This window comes from Brienomyrus brachyistius, chromosome 1 (genome assembly GCF_023856365.1).
Source record: "Brienomyrus brachyistius isolate T26 chromosome 1, BBRACH_0.4, whole genome shotgun sequence".
In the NCBI taxonomy this organism is placed as follows: Eukaryota; Metazoa; Chordata; class Actinopteri; order Osteoglossiformes; family Mormyridae; genus Brienomyrus; species Brienomyrus brachyistius.
The window spans coordinates 54,173,814-54,194,968 of NC_064533.1; the positions used below are offsets into that span (position 1 = coordinate 54,173,814).

The 21,155-nt window shown below is 45.1% G+C and overlaps 1 protein-coding gene across 6 annotated transcripts in view; it reads left to right on the forward strand.

Moving 5' to 3' along the window:
• Positions 1-21,155, forward strand: part of LOC125746278 (low-density lipoprotein receptor-related protein 1B-like) — a 279,046-nt gene that overhangs the window by 222,213 nt on the left and 35,678 nt on the right. For all 6 annotated transcript variants that reach the window (XM_049020071.1, XM_049020079.1, XM_049020089.1 and 3 more), the window contains 11 exons: positions 97-280; positions 695-780; positions 2,351-2,473; positions 5,578-5,759; positions 6,056-6,255; positions 7,887-8,075; positions 8,342-8,490; positions 8,918-9,011; positions 9,738-9,854; positions 10,395-10,514; positions 11,828-11,947. In XM_049020071.1, the coding sequence (XP_048876028.1) occupies positions 97-280; positions 695-780; positions 2,351-2,473; positions 5,578-5,759; positions 6,056-6,255; positions 7,887-8,075; positions 8,342-8,490; positions 8,918-9,011; positions 9,738-9,854; positions 10,395-10,514; positions 11,828-11,947 (1,564 nt within the window). The remainder of the gene's footprint in view (positions 1-96; positions 281-694; positions 781-2,350; positions 2,474-5,577; positions 5,760-6,055; positions 6,256-7,886; positions 8,076-8,341; positions 8,491-8,917; positions 9,012-9,737; positions 9,855-10,394; positions 10,515-11,827; positions 11,948-21,155) is intronic.

Consider the following 21,155-nt stretch of genomic DNA (forward strand, 5'->3'; position numbering starts at 1 on the left):
TAAATATTGCAGGCAAACATGCAGTGGCAGGCTTGATTTGTAGTGGTGAAATGCATCTTCCAAGCTTCCCACTGGGGAACTTTCTTGTGCATCTAGTGCAAATGTTGGCCAGGCTTTCAGCTGAAGGAGGACGGCAGGACCTGCGTGGATGTGGATGAGTGTTCCTCCTCGCTCCCATGCAGCCAGTCTTGCGTCAACACCTACGGCTCATACCGGTGTTCCTGCGTGGATGGCTACAGGGTGCCGGCCCAAAGTCCGGACAGCTGCAGGTCCCTTTCAGGTATTCCCACCACACATCCATCACCCCCACCGCTGTCACGTACCTTCCTTCCTGCTGATTGGTTTCTGTGGGACTAATTGGAGCTGCCAGGTAATTATCTCAGGCCTGTGAGCGATGGCTACGACTTTTTGTTTTTTGGGGACAGGCCTGGGGTGCAGCTATCAACAGTCACCACGAGCAGGGAGATTTCTATAGGAAAAGCTGTTCGCTGGTTTATGAGGGATGCTTCTCCAGGTTCGGGGACTTGTATGAGCAGTGGATTATGGGTAATGGCTGGACTGTGTTCAGGTCAATTTAAAAGGTCCTTTAGCCTTTTCCACTAAAACGCCTGTGGGGTCAGACCGCTGGTGGCTGACGCCGGAGTTTCATGTAGAGACCTGCCAATCTGTTTTTTTTGCTCATGTTCCTTCACAGGTGAGGAGCCATTCCTCATCCTGGCTGACCACCACGAGATCCGGAAGATGAGCATCGACGGCTCCAACTACACACTACTGAAGCAGGTACGACGGCTGGGGTCTGACGAACACGACACGTGTATAAGATCCTCACCTCGGCGGCCTGGGGTCTCAATGCCATTTAGGTCGATAAGACCGTGAAGACATATAATGCTATCAATTGCTCATGTGAAGCTTGAAATGACCTCCCTCTGCTTCTACGAGTGACGCAGGGAACGAAAACCGCTCATCAAATGCTCTCAGCATGACAGGCTTCCATGGACACTGAAGCTGGCACTTTCTTAAAGTGCTACCTATTTCAGAAATTACTTAACGGATAAACGTGAAGGAGTGTAGTGTCTTCTCACTGTCAGTCCTATGGCTTGCAAACTGTGCACTACTCTGGTTAACTCACCATAAATGAAGACAAATCAGCAGCCTAGGGAAGTCCGTCAGCTTTACAATGTGTGGAATCTGCCAGTCCGTCAGAATAGTAATTAATTCACGATTACTAAAGTGTGACGATGCTTATCTGTATTGTCTTTGCATTCGTTCTGGTGAGTAATCAGTCAACAGACTGAGATGTTAGTAGATGTCTATCTTACACATCACAGTTGTCACAGTAACCCTGCGGTCCACATCATGATTCTTGGCCTTGAACACATAGTGACAGTGATACGTGGGTCTTACAGTGGGACTGGCTGCTGACTATACAAAAGTCAATGAAACTAAAATGGAATCATAAAAGGCACGCGGGGTATTTGGTGCTCCTTCTGACTTCAGGGGCCCCTCGTGCTGCATCCTTTTGTCAATTAACAATGTATGGAGAGTAGAGCCACATCACACGGCCTTTGTGACATTCTCATGTTAACACAGTTATCACCACAGCCAGCCGACATGCCAACGTGTGATGACAAGCTGCTAATTGGAACCATAAAGTTCAGTGCCCGCTCCATACATCACCAGCAAGGCATTTACATGCAGCCGCTGCGTTAAGTCGATTCTACGCAGACAGGGATGCTTATGTTTCAGATCACTTTTAAAGCGACATTATCTAGTTGGGGGTATTAAGTGTAAAATGGGACTTGATTTCTAGGGAGGGACGAAGATCTCTTTCTGACTGTTGCTGATGTAGAGAGATTTCAAGATTGCAAGTCTTTATTTGTCACAATGCATAGTTGTACTCCTCCAACTAATGTAAATCTGGCTACCATCCAGGAAGTTGGACAGCAGTCACTTCCTGCTGGGGCTGTCCAGGGACTGACCTTCACATGCAAGTGGTGGATTTCCTGACTAGAGGAATCCATGCTGCAGTCACTTTCATCGATTCAGTTGCACTGAGAAAGTGTGGGTGCGAGGAAATCTACAGGAATGACTAGGAAATAACTACTTAAATGGGTTAATATCGTTAATCGTTAATAATAATGTGTCACTGGGTAAATGCATGGCATGCAAATACAGAATAACACTGTGAAGAGAGGTTTCAACATGATGGGCACGTCTGTGACTCTTTGGCGTGGTGAAATCCCCAGCTCCCTCACCTGGCTGACATTAAAGTGCAGCAGAGCCGACGTGACCGGCGGGGAAATACCCACCCAGAGTGTGTCACCTCCTCAGACGTTCATGCTCTTCACAGGGCCTCAGTAACATCATGGCGGCCGACTTCGACTACAGGAAGGAGTTTGTATACTGGATCGACTCCAGCAGGCCCAGTGGACGGCGGATAAATAGGATACGCCTGAACGGGAGTGACCTCAAGGTATGAGCGTGCCGATGGCTTAGTGTGGATTCCCACTCGGTGCCCCCGTCTTTTCAGGAGGGTCACCTCAGAGCCTTCTGGGAAATGGACATGTTTGTCCTTCGGCAGATGGTTTAACTTTATGATGGGGTTCCTTTATCATTTTAAGGGGAGCTTTTGGTGAAGTGAGCATCTGAGGACACTCCAGCGTGGCTTATAAAATCAGAACTCTAATTTCAGGGATTATATATTTCTAATGCTGCTTGGGGGCAGATTATTGTAAATGTGCATGCTCCAAACCGATTGTGTTCATGTAACCTTACGCTGTGCAATGACCCAGCTGACAAGGCATCCAGCCCGTGGGTGTTTACTAGGGGAGCCATGTCTCTGGAATCCTAAGGAGGAGGTGGGACAAACGGGATACAGCTCCCAACTGGCCACACCATGATCACATGATTGATGCCCAGTGACTGTGCCATGTACCCTTGTCTCTACTTTAAGGGGATAATGACTCATTACGCTTCATCAAACCCAAGATTTCCCTTTGATTTAGTAAGGCCGCACAGCATCAGTTAGATTGTTTTAAAATTAATATGATTTTCTGCCCTTTCAATTATTTAATGATTCCTGTAACAAAGGCTATGTCACCGAGCAGCTCTTCTCCGGAGGGACTGCAGCAAAGGAAGGGAAAGTGCAGAGTAAGACAAAATCACTGCCTCAGCCACCGTCCCCAGATAGCCATCGTTTCTGGGCTAATCCCAAATGAATGTGCATACAGTCCGTGACTCTTGGACAGTAGATGTTCCGATTAAACTTATTACAATCCATTAATGCTTAGTACCACAAAATGTATTTGCACGCTTTTCTGAGATAAGTTAGCATTTGGTAGACTTTATGAAACCTTTTTTTTTTTCCACAACGGATCCATGGCCTCCCTTCCAGGGAGACTGTAGAGGGTATAACATGTGGTATAACTCCACACAAGCAGCATGGAGGCCAGGTTCAGCCTTCAAAATCAATTACATCCCTTCAGAACCATAACCTTTACAAGCGTGTAGCCTGGAACAACCTTCTTGTCTTGTGTCGAATCCACAAATACCAGAAAGCTTGAGCACGTTTTCTAAAACTGTACCTGTGATCACTTACTTGTGGGTGTCCCTGGAGTACATCTGGTGATTCTCCAAACATGGTCTGAAGAACATTAAAAAGTTACCTGTTGCCTCAGTAACCAGACTTTTCAAACCAAACTTAAACATATAATAATAAGGATCAAAGGGATAAACCAAAGAAGAGAGGCTAAATTCATGTTTGTCAGATTGTTTACCTTGATGCATTTCAATGTTGATGTTCTGCATCAGCTTAACCTTCATGCTTTCGATAAGTTGATCTTTGAAATCGATGCAGGAAGGCATCTCTGACTGTTGAGTGTGGCTTCCTCCTTTTGCCTTTCTTTTTCTTGCTTTGATGAGGTAGAACTGTGTGAATTGTCACATTTCAGGAGTTTGGAGAGGCGTTGCTAGTTTTTAATTACCGCTTGTAGGCAGAACACCCGTCATGCAGCCCGACGGCATTGGTGTGCTGCTGCCATTAAATGATCGTTTGCAAAATGTCAGAGCATGTCGTTACTCGCACGAGCAGATTGTGTGCAGTGTCTTTTTAAGTCTGCTTGAAGTGCCGTTTAGCGGGGACAGATTTATGTAGCAGATTTTCTCCAAACTGGTTATCATCTGTCTGGGGTGGGGGGGTGCGGGGTGCTGGATGCATGTGAGGAATTAATGAATCTCCATGTTTCGGTTTGAGTAAAAAGAACTCTGAGTAAGTGTACTGATTGGATTGGATGCTTTTAATTACTGCACATGATGCAGGTCCTTAATTGACGGTGACTTTGCAGCTAGGGTAATTTGAGGGTGTTTTCTGGGATGGCAAGTTTTCCCTCTCTGAACTGGCAGTTTTTAAATGTGATTTAGACAGAAACATATGGCATCTGTCTGACAGCCTCCTTTTTGTTTTCTTGGTGACTCTTTCCAGTGTGATGTGAGCTCAGGACAATCATTCGCTCATAATACTAATTACTGACTGGCAGTTGGTGGCATAGAGTTTTGCGTTGGGGGAAATAGTCTATATTTTTTGGTCACGCTTTCCCTTCCATCCTGAATTTAAAAAAAAAAAACTGAACTGATTTCCTGTGGAATTTAAATTGACAGAAATTACACCCTTGTGCAAATTAATTGAAGCACGTTTTCATACAAACATACAGGCAGTGGCCTGGGACCTGCTGGTTTTCACAGCCAACAGTGCAGAGCGTACGCTGGATGGATGGATAGAGGAAGCACTGTGTCCATAGACTGGCAGGCCTGCTCGGGTGGGGTTAGAGCTGGGTGGATGGACAGAGGAGGCACTGTGTCCACAGACTGGCAGGCCTGCTCAGGTGGGGTTATAGCTGAGTGGATGGACAGAGGAGGCACTTTACCCACAGACTGGCAGTCCTGCTCAGGTGGTGTTATAGCTAGGTGGATGAACACAGGAGGCACTGTGTCCACAGACTGGCAGGCCTGCTCAGGTGAGGTTATAGCTAGGTGGATGAACAGAGGAGGCACTGTGTTCACAGACTGGCAGGCCTGCTCGAGTGGGGTTAGAGCTGGGTGGCATGACTGTGCTTCAGCCATCTATGTTTATTTCAAGTGGATGCTCTGGGGTTTGGATACCAACCCGTGTTGTCGTGGGGTTTCCTCCTGGTTCTCTGGTTCCCCGTCACAGTCCTAAAACATGCTAAGGTTAATTGTATTTGCCAAATTCCTCATAGGCATGAATGGTGTGTTTGCCCTGCCATTGATTGGCAGCCCAACCTGGGTTATTCCGATATAATTTTTATCAATCTTCCAGGTCCTAAATTGCCTTGGAATAAGTATGAATTCATCAGACTGTGATGTCAGTCTTAACTGTGGTCAGTCTGTGTGCATATACAGTACAGTACTGTTGACGCAACAGCTTGTTTAAATTTGCGGATTTTAGCACAGCATGTCGAGGAAGTAGTGGGCCGATGGATACTTCAGGGGAATATTGTACATGTGGTCCCCCCGGGCTAGACAGCTTCACTTTCTCAGTGTTTATCTTCCCCCTCCCAGATAGTACATCGGACGGCAGTTCCCAGCACCCTGGCAGTGGACTGGATCGGGAAGAACCTGTACTGGTATGACGTGGAGAAGAAGGTCCTGGAGGTGTCCAAGGTCAATGGCCTCTACCCCACCGTCCTCATCAGCTCGGGCTTCAGGGGGCCCACAGGACTGTGCCTGGACCCCCAGATGGGGTGGGTGCAAATCATATGACTGCTCCTGCGTGGATCAGCAGGGGGTGCTCACAGGACACTGGATTCATGTGTTTTATCACCATCCCATTAAACCAGCTCTACCACAGTTATGAGGAGCATATGTCGTTTCTGTCAATAATTCCACCTTCACTATAGTTTCTGAACTTGTACATACATCTAGCTCTTCATGTTTTTTTGTGTGAAAATGAGCTGTGTGCATAATGAGTATGATGAAAGTGAGCCCCGGTTTACCTGCGGTCTACAGCTACGCTGTTGTTTCTGCTGACTGCTCGTAGGTACGTCTTCTGGGCTGACTGCTGCGAGTACCCGCACTTGGGCCGCAGTGGCATGGATGGCAGCAATCCCACCATGATTATTGAAACGCAGATCCACCGGCCCACGGCCCTGACCATTGATTATGTCAATAAAAGGCTCTACTGGGCCGACGACAATCACATCTGGCTCGCAAACCTGGACGGCTCTGGCCGGCATAAAGGTGAGTGCGGAGACCCCCCCCCCCCCCCCCCCCCCCCCCAGCTGAATGGTGAGCCTAGTCCTGATACCATTACCACACTATTTGAACCTACAACCTTCTGGACACGGGCACAGACTAAGGATGGTAAGATGTGTTAATATATAATTATTAGTAGAGGCCCAATACCTTTATTATTAGAAGTGTGACCGATTATTTGCTGTCTGCTTCAGAAGAACCAAAGAAATAAAATCAAACTATCTGTACTATATTGAATTGCATAGCATCATATTGTTTTGCATCGTATCATTCCCAGTTGAATCGCATTGAATTGCAATGGAAGTGAATCATATTGTATCATATTAGTACTGCTTCATATGGATCTTTAATGTGTTGGATTGTTGTCAATGCATTTAGATGTGTATGCCATTGGTCTCAGTGATGGAGACGCACATCCCTAGGACAGACCTTAACCTACTGAATCACTCACTGCCCACCATTCCTGTCATCCTTGGACAGTTTACATTGTCTTAATTGGTCTCATCTGCCGGAGTATGGCCAATATACAGACAATAAACTGCAGATTACCGCAGTAGACCCAGGTGCTAAACCATTACGAGCTTTAAAACCAATTAAAAAACCCTTAGAAATCTGTTCTAGAATTTACTGGCAGCCGATGCAAATATGGTAACAGAACTGCATTGCATAATAAGATACGAGAGCTTAAGTGTTCAGTTCAATCTTGACCCCCCCCCCCCCCCCCACTGGGTCCTCAGAGCTGCTCCGTTTGGAACAACAGTGCATCAGTGGAGTGTCTCTCTGCTTGAGCCCTTTCATCATCCTATGTGTATTTGTGTTTGTAAGCCTCTGACATGGTCTCCCCCTCTTTACATTAAGGTCTCGGTGGTTAAGAGACAACCGGTTCTGCTCTTACCTTTGCAGTTCAGACTGCTACACACTTATACAGACATATATTTTGTGCATTTCCATGAGTCCATTTTGATTTGTTTCGTTTGAATGTAAAATGATAGGTGAAAATAACTTACAGTATGTGTACATCAGTTAAGAACCTGAAGTCAGCTTATTCAGAACCTGCTGAAGGTAATTATTATTTTAAAAGCACTTAAGCTGAAACTGCTCTTTCAAATATAGGGGGGAAACATGACTTTCAAACTTACTGTCAAAAGTAAAGTGTGCCAAGAAGAAAAATAGCTTTCTCGGTAAACTTTGAAGCCTGAAGCGCGGTTTTGCTCACACACAGTAAGCGCTTTTCAAAGCAAGCCGTTAATTAGAAGTGATGCTAATTGACCCAATCTGTCTTTTCTTGGTTTAGCTATTCAGTGAGTTAAATGCAGTAGAATTTGTGTATCCACTCTTGATACTCTTTAACAAACCAGACCTTTCTGTTTCATAAGGAGATCACCATCAGCTTTTCAGCTGAATCAGAAAAATTGAAATTCAAAGGCGAGCATTTACTTTATTCATCTTGCATCGTTCCCCTGACCCTGTGCTTTCAAGATGACTGGATGGGTCTTTCTTACAATACTGATAATTTAATTCCTTTTGCAAGCGTTTTGGGGCCTTTGAACTTGAGTCTTACTTATTGAAAGCCCCACAAGGAGTCCTGCTTAATGCCTGTCTCTTTCCACCTTCAGTGCCCCTCCTGAAAGTCCATGGGGTGATGGGGCTCACACTCTTTGAAGACTACATCTATTGGACGGATGGGAAGTCCAGGTCCCTCAGCCGTGCCCACAAGACGTCGGGGGTGGGACAGATGGAACTGCTTAGCTCCTGGCATGTCATAAGTGACGTGAAGGTGTACCACCCCTACCGCCAGCCTGATGGTAATTAGCTGGCTGTGGCCTTGCTTATTTTGTTTTCGGTAAAGAAATGGCTTAATAGTCGTTAATGCGCTAACCCATCCTGTACTCCACCCAAACACTGTTTATTTTTTTGGGTTTTTGTTAATGATACAGCCTCCTAGCCGCTAACTTTCCCCTGTACTACACCCTAACGCCGTCTTTTTTAATGGTTTTTGGTAATGCTACAGCCTCCTAGCCGTTAACTCCTCTGCCATGCTCTACCCTAATGCTGCCTGTTTTTTGTACAGTGCCCAAGCACCCGTGCCAGGTAGCCAACGCGGGGTGCAGCCACCTGTGTCTGCTCTCACCAGGCGGGGGCCACAGGTGTGCCTGCCCCTCCAATTTCTACCTTGCTGCAGACAACAAGACCTGCTTGTCCAACTGCACCTCCAGCCAGGTGCGTGGTCACCCTGCACGTGTGCACTCTCCGGGATCCACATGTTAGACCGAAGAAGGCAGAGGAAAATCACGCCCGGGATAACAAGCCGTATTGGCTCCTCACTGTCACAGTTTATCTGCCTTTCTGGTTAGACAGGGGAGAGGCCACCCAACTAAAACAGATCACCGGATCTCCAGCTAGCTGAGTGGGGATGGTAGCATCGTGCTGCTCATCCATGAGCTACAGCTCATGGCAGATGTGAAATTGTAGCATGAACCCAGAAAATGTTACAGCAGGTGTACAAATAACAGATGGATGTGTGCATTAAGCATGGAGTTTGAAGAGCAACACTGGAGAGCCTGGGGCTGCCAAGGCAAAGCTCTTCCTGGCCGCCGTCGGGTAGTGGCGTCTCTTAACCACCTCCTTTCCCGTTTCTCCCATGCAGTTCCGATGCGGGACAGACGAGTGCATCCCCTTCTGGTGGAAGTGCGACACGGTGGACGACTGCGGCGACGGGTCCGATGAGCCGGCCGACTGCCGTGAGTCACATCGCCGTGGCAATTCATCATCCTTCACTTTTACACGATGCCCAGCTGGATGTGTACATGAGTTGCGTCAGGACCCTTCTTAAGGGTTCACCGGCAGGACAGCATGTTCTGGGTGCCCAAAACGTCATGCTGCTCACTGCTGGTGCAAAGTTTGCCTTAGTGTAGCTTAGCAAAACTACATGACTGTCTTTGGAATTTTTCCTTGGAGTGAATGAATCACTTATTTTATTCTTACAATTGATTTCTTTAATGTTAGTTTTTTTTTCCCTTCATTTCAAATTATTTTTTATCATTATCCTTTAAGCTTTTTTAATCTGTCTAGGGTGGCGAAAACCCTGAGAGACTTTGAAAATGATTAAACAATGGAACTCTGTTGGATCTCTAGGATCCTGAGAAGCCATACTTTTTATTAAGCATGTATTAAATGTGTCAGCTATGATCTGGCACATATCGGGGAGATTTTTAGGGGTGGGGGTGGTATGTTCCTTAGGGTTAATAAAGAGGCATTATCATGCAGAGCGGCATGCAGAGACCTCCTTCTCATCTGTCACCCGTCATCCATCATTAATCATCTTCTATGTTCTTAATCGCTCCAGCTCAGCTGTCCTGTCTCAGGCCCCTTACTCCTCACTTTTACGGCCTGTTAAATGCCATGTTTGTCTGCCTGCCATCAACAGTCTCTCTGACGGTCTGAGCTGTTTGATGCTATTTTTTCAGCGGAATTCAAATGCCAGCCGGGCCGGTTCCAGTGTGGGACGGGCCTCTGTGCCCTCCCGCCGTTCATCTGTGATGGCGAGAACGACTGTGGGGACAACTCGGACGAGGCCAACTGTGGTAAGGGAGTCCCCTGGCATGCATGACACCTGGAGCACTTATGCTGACCCAAAAAGCCAAAAGCATGGAAAATGTGTGGCATGTGTGCGAGGTCATCTTTGCCAGGATATGGGGGCAAGGCAGGTACAATATGGGCCAAAACAATATGGACCCTAAGCCAATAGCAGTCGAAGCTCAAGTAGTATTCCAGGTTACAGGTCTTGGGAGTCAAATTGGCAAGAACTGCACATTCTTGAGGTGGCCTCGCCCCCTGCCTTCCTTTCCTTTTGGCCTTTGGTGAAACTCTGAAACTGCAAATTCTTTCATACATGATCATTCTGTAAAAAATAACATCACACACTTATTAATGGATATCTCTGCTGTGATAAGTAAATCTGCATTTCAGAGCCACATTCAGTATATTGATCTTGAGATCACCAACCCTGTTCTACCTGCACACATTCTCACTGAGAGTACATGCATCCCTCTCTTGTATCTCATCACTGTCCTGTGGCCTGGGGCTCCCGGGTCACCCGTCTGATGCTGCTGATCTCCTTCCAGACACATATATCTGCCTGTCAGGCCAGTTCAAATGCACCAGGCGGCAGAAGTGCATCCCACTGACACTGCGCTGCAATGGGCAGGACGACTGCGGCGACGGGGAGGACGAGACGGACTGCCGTAAGACACTGTTTCTGCAGGGGGTGGGAGGGAACACTCCCGGGGGGGCAGGTGGCGGGTTGGGCAGCTCTGTGATTTTCTCCCACACTGCTTTCCGACAGAGGATCAGGGCCCTGCTTCCCGCTGAGCAGAGTGGGAGATTGCAGATGGGAGTGTGAGCTCTAATCTCTGCTCCCCCGGCTTCCGCAGTGGCAGCATGTAAATTCCTCCTGCGCTGTATAATAATAACAGTGTTGCTCCTGGGTTTCTCACATGTCATGAACACTTTATCAGTCTCCTGCTCGATAAACCGCCAGCCCGGGGTCCACAGTACGTCATTACATCATTACTGAGCTCCTTACATTATTTATTAGGTCAGCACGTTATGTACGCCATCATGGTGGTGAAGTAGCTGTAGTGTGAAGCCACAGCGTGGTTGGCCAGAGCCCCATGTTCATGGAGATGGGCTGTCAGCTCCAGTTGCGGGCGTGCGATGTCTCTGGGAGCTTCAGGAAAGCAGCTCTTTGATCCACCAGTCAGAGGGAGCCATCAGATGATGTCTCAGATGATCTGCTGTGAAACAGGGTGACTGAAAGGCTGAGCAGAGCAGAGTCCCACTGGAAACCCATGTAACACCCCAATCCGATGTGGGGTGAGCATCAGTGGTGGCTGGGGGGGCAGAGGGGTAAATGCTCCATCAGGGGGCAAAGCCCCGTGGAGGTCTGGTGTGGGAATGCTAACAGAGGTGATAGTTAATCTTGGCTTAAGATTACTTCTGTACTCGGGTGGGGTTTTAATGGGATAATCCGGTCTTGAGGGCAGGAATTATCCAGCGCTTTCATTCTCTGAGGGCGAGGAGTTCCTGGAGGTCTGGATTACACTGCACTATAAGAGTCAAAGAGTCAGCATGTTCTCATACTCTCATGGGAATGCACAAGGCAGACACACCTATGTCTGTACTGTGCATAAAGGCCCATGTGTCTGTACTAATATGTAAAGTCCCATGTGTCCGTACTACATGTAGGGTATAAAGGCCCCTTTAAGACACGTCTATATTCCCTCATAGAGAAACACCTTAGAGACAGTTTGAACGTCAGGGTGATCTTCGGGCAGTGAATGCCAGTGTGTTATTTCCCCATCCCAGCTACCACCAGGTTTCTTGTGCTCTGTACACACTGTGTGTTGTGCCACTCTGTACATGTGGTGCAGAGGGGTTATGCTCTCTCCACCCCGGGGTCAAGCTCACTGTCCATTTTTGCCTGTTTGGTTGTTTGAATATCCTCTTTCGGCCCTGTACTTACTAAGCCTATCACCGTTCTCTTCATGGACTCCAGCGGAGAGCACCTGCTCCTCCGACCAGTTCCAGTGCCAGACCACGATGCACTGCATCTCCAAGCTGTGGGTGTGTGACGAAGACCCAGACTGCGCCGATGGCTCCGATGAGGCCGATTGCGGTAAGGGCCACCTTCCCTGACCCCCTGTATGTCTGAAAAGATCAAGCCGTCAGCTAGATCCTCACCCTGAGTGAGCCCCGAAGATGGTATGGGTGCGGCCAGTGAGAGGGTAGCAGGTTTGCAGGGATGGCCAGGTATGTGCAGGTGTACGGTGTGTGGCTGTGCGGGTTTGGACACCGATTGCCAGTTCAAGTTCTGTGGTTGGTAGAGTGAATTCGACAGTGGGCCCCTGAGCCCTCAAGCCCAAATTGCTCCAAGGGCTCTGACCCTGCATTCTGAATAATCTACATCACTTTGGATGAAAGCATTTGCTAAATGAGTAAAAATGTACATGATTGTGAACAAGGGCGACTGTGATGAGGAGGCCAGAGCGTTTGATAGCCCCAGAGCGGAGAGTTTTCTTAGGTCTTGGTCTGAAAGACTACATTTGGGTTAAATATAGATCTTGTTTTTGACACATGGCAAGTGTACACAGAGGAGCGGTTTAGCAGAATATGCAAGGTTTCCTAATTTACCAGCAGGAGAGAGACTGGAACTTGAAACCGTCATTAACGTTATTAAAGTTAATCCTTTGTAGAAATTATTTAATATTCAGAAATGAAGCTTACAAAAAATGAAGTGCCATAAAAAACCTAATGAATAAGCAGTGTATCATAGCCAGTTATTATTGAATGACATTTGTGTTAGTAGCTTCTAATAAGGGTTGTTGTTGATTATAATCACTGAAATTGAGTGTAAAGGGAGGTAATGATAGTTAATGGGTCAGGGACGACAGTCTTGCATAATACTGATTTAGGAATAATGAATGATCATGTACTTAAGTAGGCAACCCAGTATAGTCATTTTAGAAGTTATTTTATTAGCCATGGTGTCAATGGCTTTCTTAGTGAATTTGTGTTCATTAGGAACTGTGTATGAAAATGTACAACTGATTCTTTGTGTAGAGTGTTCCTGTATTGCACAAGAGTGTAAATACCAATGTGTCTATACTGTGTGTAGAGTGTAAAGGTGCATATGAATGTACTGCGTGTAGGGTGTAAAGGTGCATATAACTGTACTGCGCGTAGAGTGTAAAGGTGCATATGAATGTACTGCATGTAGAGTGTAAAGGTGCATATAACTGTACTGCGCGTAGAGTGTAAAGGTGCATATAAATGTACTGCGTGTAGGGTGTAAAAGTGCATATGAATGTACTGCGCGTAGAGTGTAAAGGTGCATATAACTGTACTGCGCGTAGAGTGTAAAGGTGCATATAAATGTACTGCGTGTAGAGTGTAAAGGTGCATATAACTGTACTGCGCGTAGAGTTTAAAGGTGCATATAACTGTACTGCGTGTAGGGTGTAAAGGTGCATATGAATGTACTGCGTGTAGAGTTTAAAGGTGCATATAACTGTACTGCGCGTAGAGTGTAAAGGTGCATATAAATGTACTGCGTGTAGAGTTTAAAGGTGCATATGAATGTACTGGGTGTAGAGTGTAAAAGTGCATATGAATGTACTGCGCGTAGAGTGTATAGGTGCATATGAATGTACTGGGTGTAGAGTGTAAAGGTGCATATGAATGTACTGCGTGTAGGGTGAAAAGGTGCATATGAATGTACTGCGTGTAGAGTTTAAAGGTGCATATAACTGTACTGCGCGTAGAGTGTAAAGGTGCATATAAATGTACTGCGTGTAGGGTGTAAAGGTGCATATGAATGTACTGCGTGTAGAGTGTAAAAGTGCATATGAATGTACTGGGTGTAGAGTGTAAATGTGCATATGAATGTACTGCATGTAGAGTGTAACGGTGCATATGAATGTACTGTATGTAGAGTGTAACGGTGCATATGAATGTACTGTGCGTAGAGTGTAAAGGTGCATATGCCTGTACTGTGTGTAGAGTGTAAAGGTGCATATGAATGTGCTGCACGTACAGTGTAAAGGTGCATATGACTGTACTGAGTGTAAAGGCGCATATGACTTTACTGTGTGTAGAATATAAAGGTGCATATGAATGTACTGCGCGTAGAGTGTAAAGGTACATATGAATGTACTGCGCGTAGAGTGTAAAGGTACATATGAATGTACTGCGCGTAGAGTGTAAAGGTACATATGAATGTACTGCGCGTAGAGTGTAAAGGTACATATGAATGTACTGCGCGTAGAGTGTAAAGGTACATATGAATGTACTGCGCGTAGAGTGTAAAGGTACATATGAATGTACTTCATGTAGAGTGTAAAGGTGCATATGCCTGTCCTGCGCGTAGAGTGTAAAGGTGCATATGAATGTACTGCATGTAGAGTATAACGGTGCATATGAATGTACTGCATGTAGAGTATAACGGTGCATATGCCTGTCCTGCGCGTAGAGTGTAAAGGTGCATATGAATATACTGCGCGTAGAGTGTAAAGGTGCATATGAATATACTGCGCGTAGAGTGTAAAGGTGCATATGAATGTACTGCGTGTAGAGTGTAAAGGTGCATATGCCTGTACTGCACGTAGAGTGTAAAGGTGCATATGAATGTACTGCACGTAGAGTGTAAAGGTGCATATGATTGTACTGCGTGTAGAGTGTAAAGGTGCATATGAATGTACTGCATGTAGAGTGTAAAGGTGCATATGCCTGTACTGCGTGTAGAGTGTAAAGCTGCATATGCCTGTACTGCGTGTAGAGTGTAAAGGTGCATATGCCTGTACTGCGTGTAGAGTGTAAAGGTGCATATGCCTGTACTGCGTGTAGAGTGTAAAGGTGCATATGCCTGTACTGCGTGTAGAGTGTAAAGGTGCATATGAATGCACTGCATGTAGAGTGTAAAGGTGCATATGCCTGTACTGCGTGTAGAGTGTAATGGTGCATATGAATGCACTGCGTGTAGAGTGTAAAGGTGCATATGCCTGTACTGCATGTAGAGTGTAAAGGTGCATATGAATGTACTGTATGTAGAGTGTAAAGGTGCATTTGAATGTACTGCGTGTGGAGTGTAAAGGTGCATATGAATGTACTGCGTGTATAGTGTAAAGGTGCACATGAATGAACTGCGTGTAGATTGTAAAGGTGCATATGCCTGTAATGCGTGTAGAGTGTAAAGGTGCATATGAATGTACTGCGTGTAGAGTGTAAAGGTGCATATGCCTGTACTGCGTGTATAGTGTAAAGGTGCACATGAATGAACTGCGTGTAGAGTGTAAAGGTGCATATGAATGTACTGGGTGTAGAGTGTAAAAGTGCATATGAATGTACTGCGCGTAGAGTGTAAAGGTGCATATGAATGTACTGGGCGTAGAGTGTAAAGGTGCATATGAATGTACTGCGTGTAGGGTGTAAAGGTGCATATGAATGTACTGCGTGTAGAGTTTAAAGGTGCATATAACTGTACTGCGTGTAGAGTTTAAAGGTGCATATAACTGTACTGCGCGTAGAGTGTAAAGGTGCATATGAATGTACTGCGCGTAGGGTGTAAAGGTGCATATGAATGTACTGCATGTAGAGTATAACGGTGCATATGAATGTACTGCATGTAGAGTATAACGGTGCATATGCCTGTCCTGCGCGTAGAGTGTAAAGGTGCATATGAATATACTGCGCGTAGAGTGTAAAGGTGCATATGAATATACTGCGCGTAGAGTGTAAAGGTGCATATGAATGTACTGCGTGTAGAGTGTAAAGGTGCATATGCCTGTACTGCACGTAGAGTGTAAAGGTGCATATGAATGTACTGCACGTAGAGTGTAAAGGTGCATATGATTGTACTGCGTGTAGAGTGTAAAGGTGCATATGAATGTACTGCATGTAGAGTGTAAAGGTGCATATGCCTGTACTGCGTGTAGAGTGTAAAGCTGCATATGCCTGTACTGCGTGTAGAGTGTAAAGGTGCATATGCCTGTACTGCGTGTAGAGTGTAAAGGTGCATATGCCTGTACTGCGTGTAGAGTGTAAAGGTGCATATGCCTGTACTGCGTGTAGAGTGTAAAGGTGCATATGAATGCACTGCATGTAGAGTGTAAAGGTGCATATGCCTGTACTGCGTGTAGAGTGTAATGGTGCATATGAATGCACTGCGTGTAGAGTGTAAAGGTGCATATGCCTGTACTGCATGTAGAGTGTAAAGGTGCATATGAATGTACTGTATGTAGAGTGTAAAGGTGCATTTGAATGTACTGCGTGTGGAGTGTAAAGGTGCATATGAATGTACTGCGTGTATAGTGTAAAGGTGCACATGAATGAACTGCGTGTAGATTGTAAAGGTGCATATGCCTGTAATGCGTGTAGAGTGTAAAGGTGCATATGAATGTACTGCGTGTAGAGTGTAAAGGTGCATATGCCTGTACTGCGTGTATAGTGTAAAGGTGCACATGAATGAACTGCGTGTAGAGTGTAAAGGTGCATATGAATGTACTGGGTGTAGAGTGTAAAAGTGCATATGAATGTACTGCGCGTAGAGTGTAAAGGTGCATATGAATGTACTGGGCGTAGAGTGTAAAGGTGCATATGAATGTACTGCGTGTAGGGTGTAAAGGTGCATATGAATGTACTGCGTGTAGAGTTTAAAGGTGCATATAACTGTACTGCGTGTAGAGTTTAAAGGTGCATATAACTGTACTGCGCGTAGAGTGTAAAGGTGCATATGAATGTACTGCGCGTAGGGTGTAAAGGTGCATATGAATGTACTGCGCGTAGGGTGTAAAGGTGCATATGAATGTACTGCGCGTAGGGTGTAAAGGTGCATATGAATGTACTGCGTGTAGAGTGTAAAGGTGCATATGAATGTACTGCGTGTAGAGTGTAAAGGTGCATATGAATGTACTGCATGTAGAGTGTAACGGTGCATATGCCTGTACTGCGTGTAGAGTGTAAAGGTGCATATGCCTGTACTGCGTGTAGAGTGTAAAGGTGCATATGAATGCACTGCATATAGAGTGTAAAGCTGCATATGCCTGTACTGCGTGTAGAGTGTAATGGTGCTTATGAATGTACTGCGTGTAGAGTGTAAAGGTGCATATGAATGTACTGCATGTAGAGTGTAAAGGTGCATATGAATGTACTGCGTGTAGAGTGTAAAGGTGCATTTGAATGTACTGCGTGTATAGTGTAAAGGTGCACATGAATGAACTGCGTGTAGATTGTAAAGGTGCATATGCCTGTAATGCGTGTAGAGTGTAAAGGGTGCATATGAATGTACTGGGTGTAGAGTGTAAAGGTGCATATGCCTGTACTGCGTGTATAGTGTAAAGGTGCACATGAATGAACTGCGTGTAGATTGTAAAGGTGCATATGCCTGTAATGCGTGTAGAGTGTAAAGGGTGCATATGAATGTACTGGGCGTAGAGTGTAAAAGTGCATATGAATGTACTGCGCGTAGAGTGTAAAGGTGCATATGAATGTACTGGGCGTAGAGTGTAAAGGTGCATATGAATGTACTGCGTGTAGGGTGTAAAGGTGCATATGAATGTACTGCGTGTAGAGTTTAAAGGTGCATATGAATGTACTGCGCGTAGTGTGTAAAGGTGCATATGAATGTACTGCGCGTAGGGTGTAAAGGTGCATATGAATGTACTGCGTGTAGAGTGTAAAGGTGCATATGAATGTACTGCATGTAGAGTGTAACGGTGCATATGAATGTACTGTGCGTAGAGTGTAAAGGTGCATATGCCTGTACTGTGTGTGGAGTGTAAAGTTGCATATGAATGTGCTGCACGTACAGTGTAAAGGTGCATATGCCTGTACTGCGTGTAGATTGTAAAGGTGCATATGCCTGTACTGCGTGTAGAGTGTAAAGGTGCATATGAATGCACTGCATATAGAGTGTAAAGCTGCATATGCCTGTACTGCGTGTAGAGTGTAAAGGTGCATATGGCTGTACTGCGTGTAGAGTGTAAAGGTGCATATGAATGTACTGTATGTAGAGTGTAAAGGTGCATTTGAATGTACTGGTTGTAGAGTGTAAAGGTGCATTTGAATGTACTGCGTGTAGAGTGTAAAGGTGCATATGAATATACTGCGTGTAGAGTGTAAAGGTGCATATGCCTGTAATGCGTGTAGAGTGTAAAGGTGCATATGAATGTACTGCGTGTAGAGTGTAAAGGTGCATATGCCTGTACTGCGCGTAGAGTGTAAAGGTACACATGAATGAACTGCATGTAGATTGTAAAGGTGCATATGCCTGTAATGCGTGTAGAGTGTAAAGGTGCATATGAATGTACTGCGTGTAGAGTGTAAAGGTGCATATGCCTGTACTGCGTGTAGAGTGTAAAGGTGCATATGAATGTACTGCGTGTAGAGTGTAAGGGTGCATATGCCTGTACTGCGTGTAGAGTGTAAAGGTGCATATGAATGTACTGCGTGTAGAGTGTGAAGGTGCATATGAATGTACTGTGTGTAGAGTGTAAAGGTGCAAATCCCTGTACTGCGTGTGAAATGTAAAGCTCCATGCAGGCATGTGTGCCTGCATATTTTGCTCCCCTTTCTCTGCAGAGCCAGCATCCCTCTTCTGAACTGACAGGGCCTCCCTTCTGCAACCTCATGTATTTGGGCTCACATCTTGACGACACAGTCGCCCGCTTCACGGAGCTTTCATTCGGGTCTGTGCTTCCAGAGTGTCCATCAGTTGAGAATTAAAGAGCATTAACCACCCCCCCCCCCACCCCACCCAAGCACAGATCATTTTATGATTACTATATGTTCTCGCAGCTAACCAACTAGTTATTGTTACACCGTGGTGTCATGGGATGGAGCTTTTACCCTCGCCCTCCCCACTTGGCATTGTTAACTGGTCACCATAAGTCAGAAAGTACCGTGAGAAAAAATGAGCAGCGAGAAAACTATCCTAGACGATACTGAAATCCTAGCTTGTTCTGTTATTTAGGAAGAAAAACAGGCTTTTCAGGACTGCTTTCTGTTGGGTTAAAGTAACCAGTGACTGACGGAGCTCACGGTGATCCTGCCTCCCATGGCTCGTAAAAGCCTAGTTTCTGCTTTGCCTGCTTTTCTCAGTAATCCTTAATAGCCCCACGTAGAGCTGTGTGCACTTCATTAAGACGGGCATTTTCCAGGGCACCCTAACAGGTTCCAGGCTGGACTTCAGTCATAAAAAAGTAAGTCAGGCATTCTCTTACTTCATTCTGTGAAATATAACATTTATTACAACTGGGAATCTCTTCTTGATGGTGCCTAATTTAAAACTGGACATATCGGAGCGTATTAAACACGATGCAGGGCTGGCAGCACATTACAGATACATGTTTAATGGGTGTTCGCTGCAAATGCTGACGGCCCTCTTTAGTGATATGGGGATGTTCCGTCCCCTCTTCGGCCCGAAGTGTAAAACTTCAGTAATTAACACGCAGGGAAATTTCACAGTGTCCTTTTTTTTTTTAATTTGTCGGCATGCAGCAGTGTAACTGCACAGAAATGTCAGACAGTCTCTCCCAGCTGGAATGACGCACAATGAAAGGTGTTCTCTCAGCTCTCTTTAGTGGAGGCCTAATTGGGTTTTTGGAGAGGCCTTCCTGCAACCAGCAGGCCGGGCAACTGCTGTGATATCTCGAGGTTTTTCTTTTAATCAGGTCGGCCTTTTGACATGACATGACATTTAGCGAAACTTAGCAAATCGAATCTGACGGGACAAACTCCTGACTCAGGACGTTTTCTGCCGAGCATCTTCCAGGACGTGCTCGGCACATAGAGAGTTTGGACATCGTGCCTTTGTTTCAAATTAAACGGTCGATTTAGCTCGATATGTAAATGAAAGTTTATTTTTTATTCTAGCTACGGCTGGTTTGTAAGGTCATCGCCTGTAGCGTTTCACTACCATCGATTTGACGCGATACTCGTGCCTGATCCCATCTGCTTAAAGCGATGTTTAGCCCTTTGATTGACTTTTCTATGCCGCATCTCGTTTTCTATGCTAATTGGCCTTGACCGCCTACAAACACGCTAAGGTTACAGCACACATGTGTGACCGTGACAAGGACATGCAACAATGTAGTCAGTCGCACCGACAACAGCGGTGATTACCACCACTCAGACTGAGAAGGGTTTGGCTGCAGATCTTACCTGTGAGCAGACCTGTAAGTCCTGTCTGAGGTTAAGGAAATGATGCGTATCTCACGCTTGGATTTGTGGATTTTGTATTTTATAAAAGTTTTTCCTAAGACTATACCACTGCCTATATTGTTTTAAAAGCCTTTTCTCCCTGCAAACATTACGTATTTTACGACTGAGCATCTAATGAAGTGTAAAACGATTTCAGCAGTGAAGGACTTCATTAATCACCTTCTATGAACATTGTTTTAAAATACTCACTATCTATGATCTTGTTTAAAAACATTTTTGCCAGTTAAGGACTATTAATATCAAAAGATATGTTCGCTATACATGATCACCGTGTATGAACCATCTGTTTCCCATTGTTCCATTAAAAAATTTGGTTTACTGTTGTAACGTGTATTACAGGTTTCCTGGTGAAAGATTTATTTAATTAATATTTGTTTATTAATTATTAAAACTACATGGGTACTAGAGTACAGGGTACGTGCAAGTGGGAAAATAATATTCTTGGTGTTTGCATTATTATTTCTTAATAAAATATCATTGCACAAGCTTCATAGTTGGAAGGTGCAGGTGCGGGTTTGAATAGTGTTGGTATACAAAGGGGGAAATAGATTTGAATGAATATTTGCAACAGATCTCACAAGGTTTCAGTGCTGGCAGAAATCCCGACTTCCATATTTATTTGTGCATCCATATGAATGTAAGACAAAATAATCAGACATCACAAATTCAGCCATCATTATCAAAACATTTCAATGTGTGATCTTTAGGACTTGAATGCACGATAGACACATTTATGGTAGACAATGGAAACGATGTACGTAGGACTATGAAGCGATTATTTTCATATTCACTTTGTATTATGCATAGTTAAATGCAAAGAAAACTTAATATTTGACATCGATGAATCAAGCAAAATAAACAAAAAACTGATATCATCAGACGTAAATTACTCCACGTGTGATTTAATTTGCACCTCAAAATTAATCTGTGGATGTGCTTTAGTATTTTGTTTAGTTTAACACTGTATTCGTAAAAGCTGCACTAACACAAGACTTCTGTGCATGACATTTACGTCATTTTCTTACTCTCAGACAAGATTTACTGACGGAGGAGGTTTAGTAACAGGTGAGGTCTGCAGCCGGAGCCATTTGCACAAGCACATATTTGCG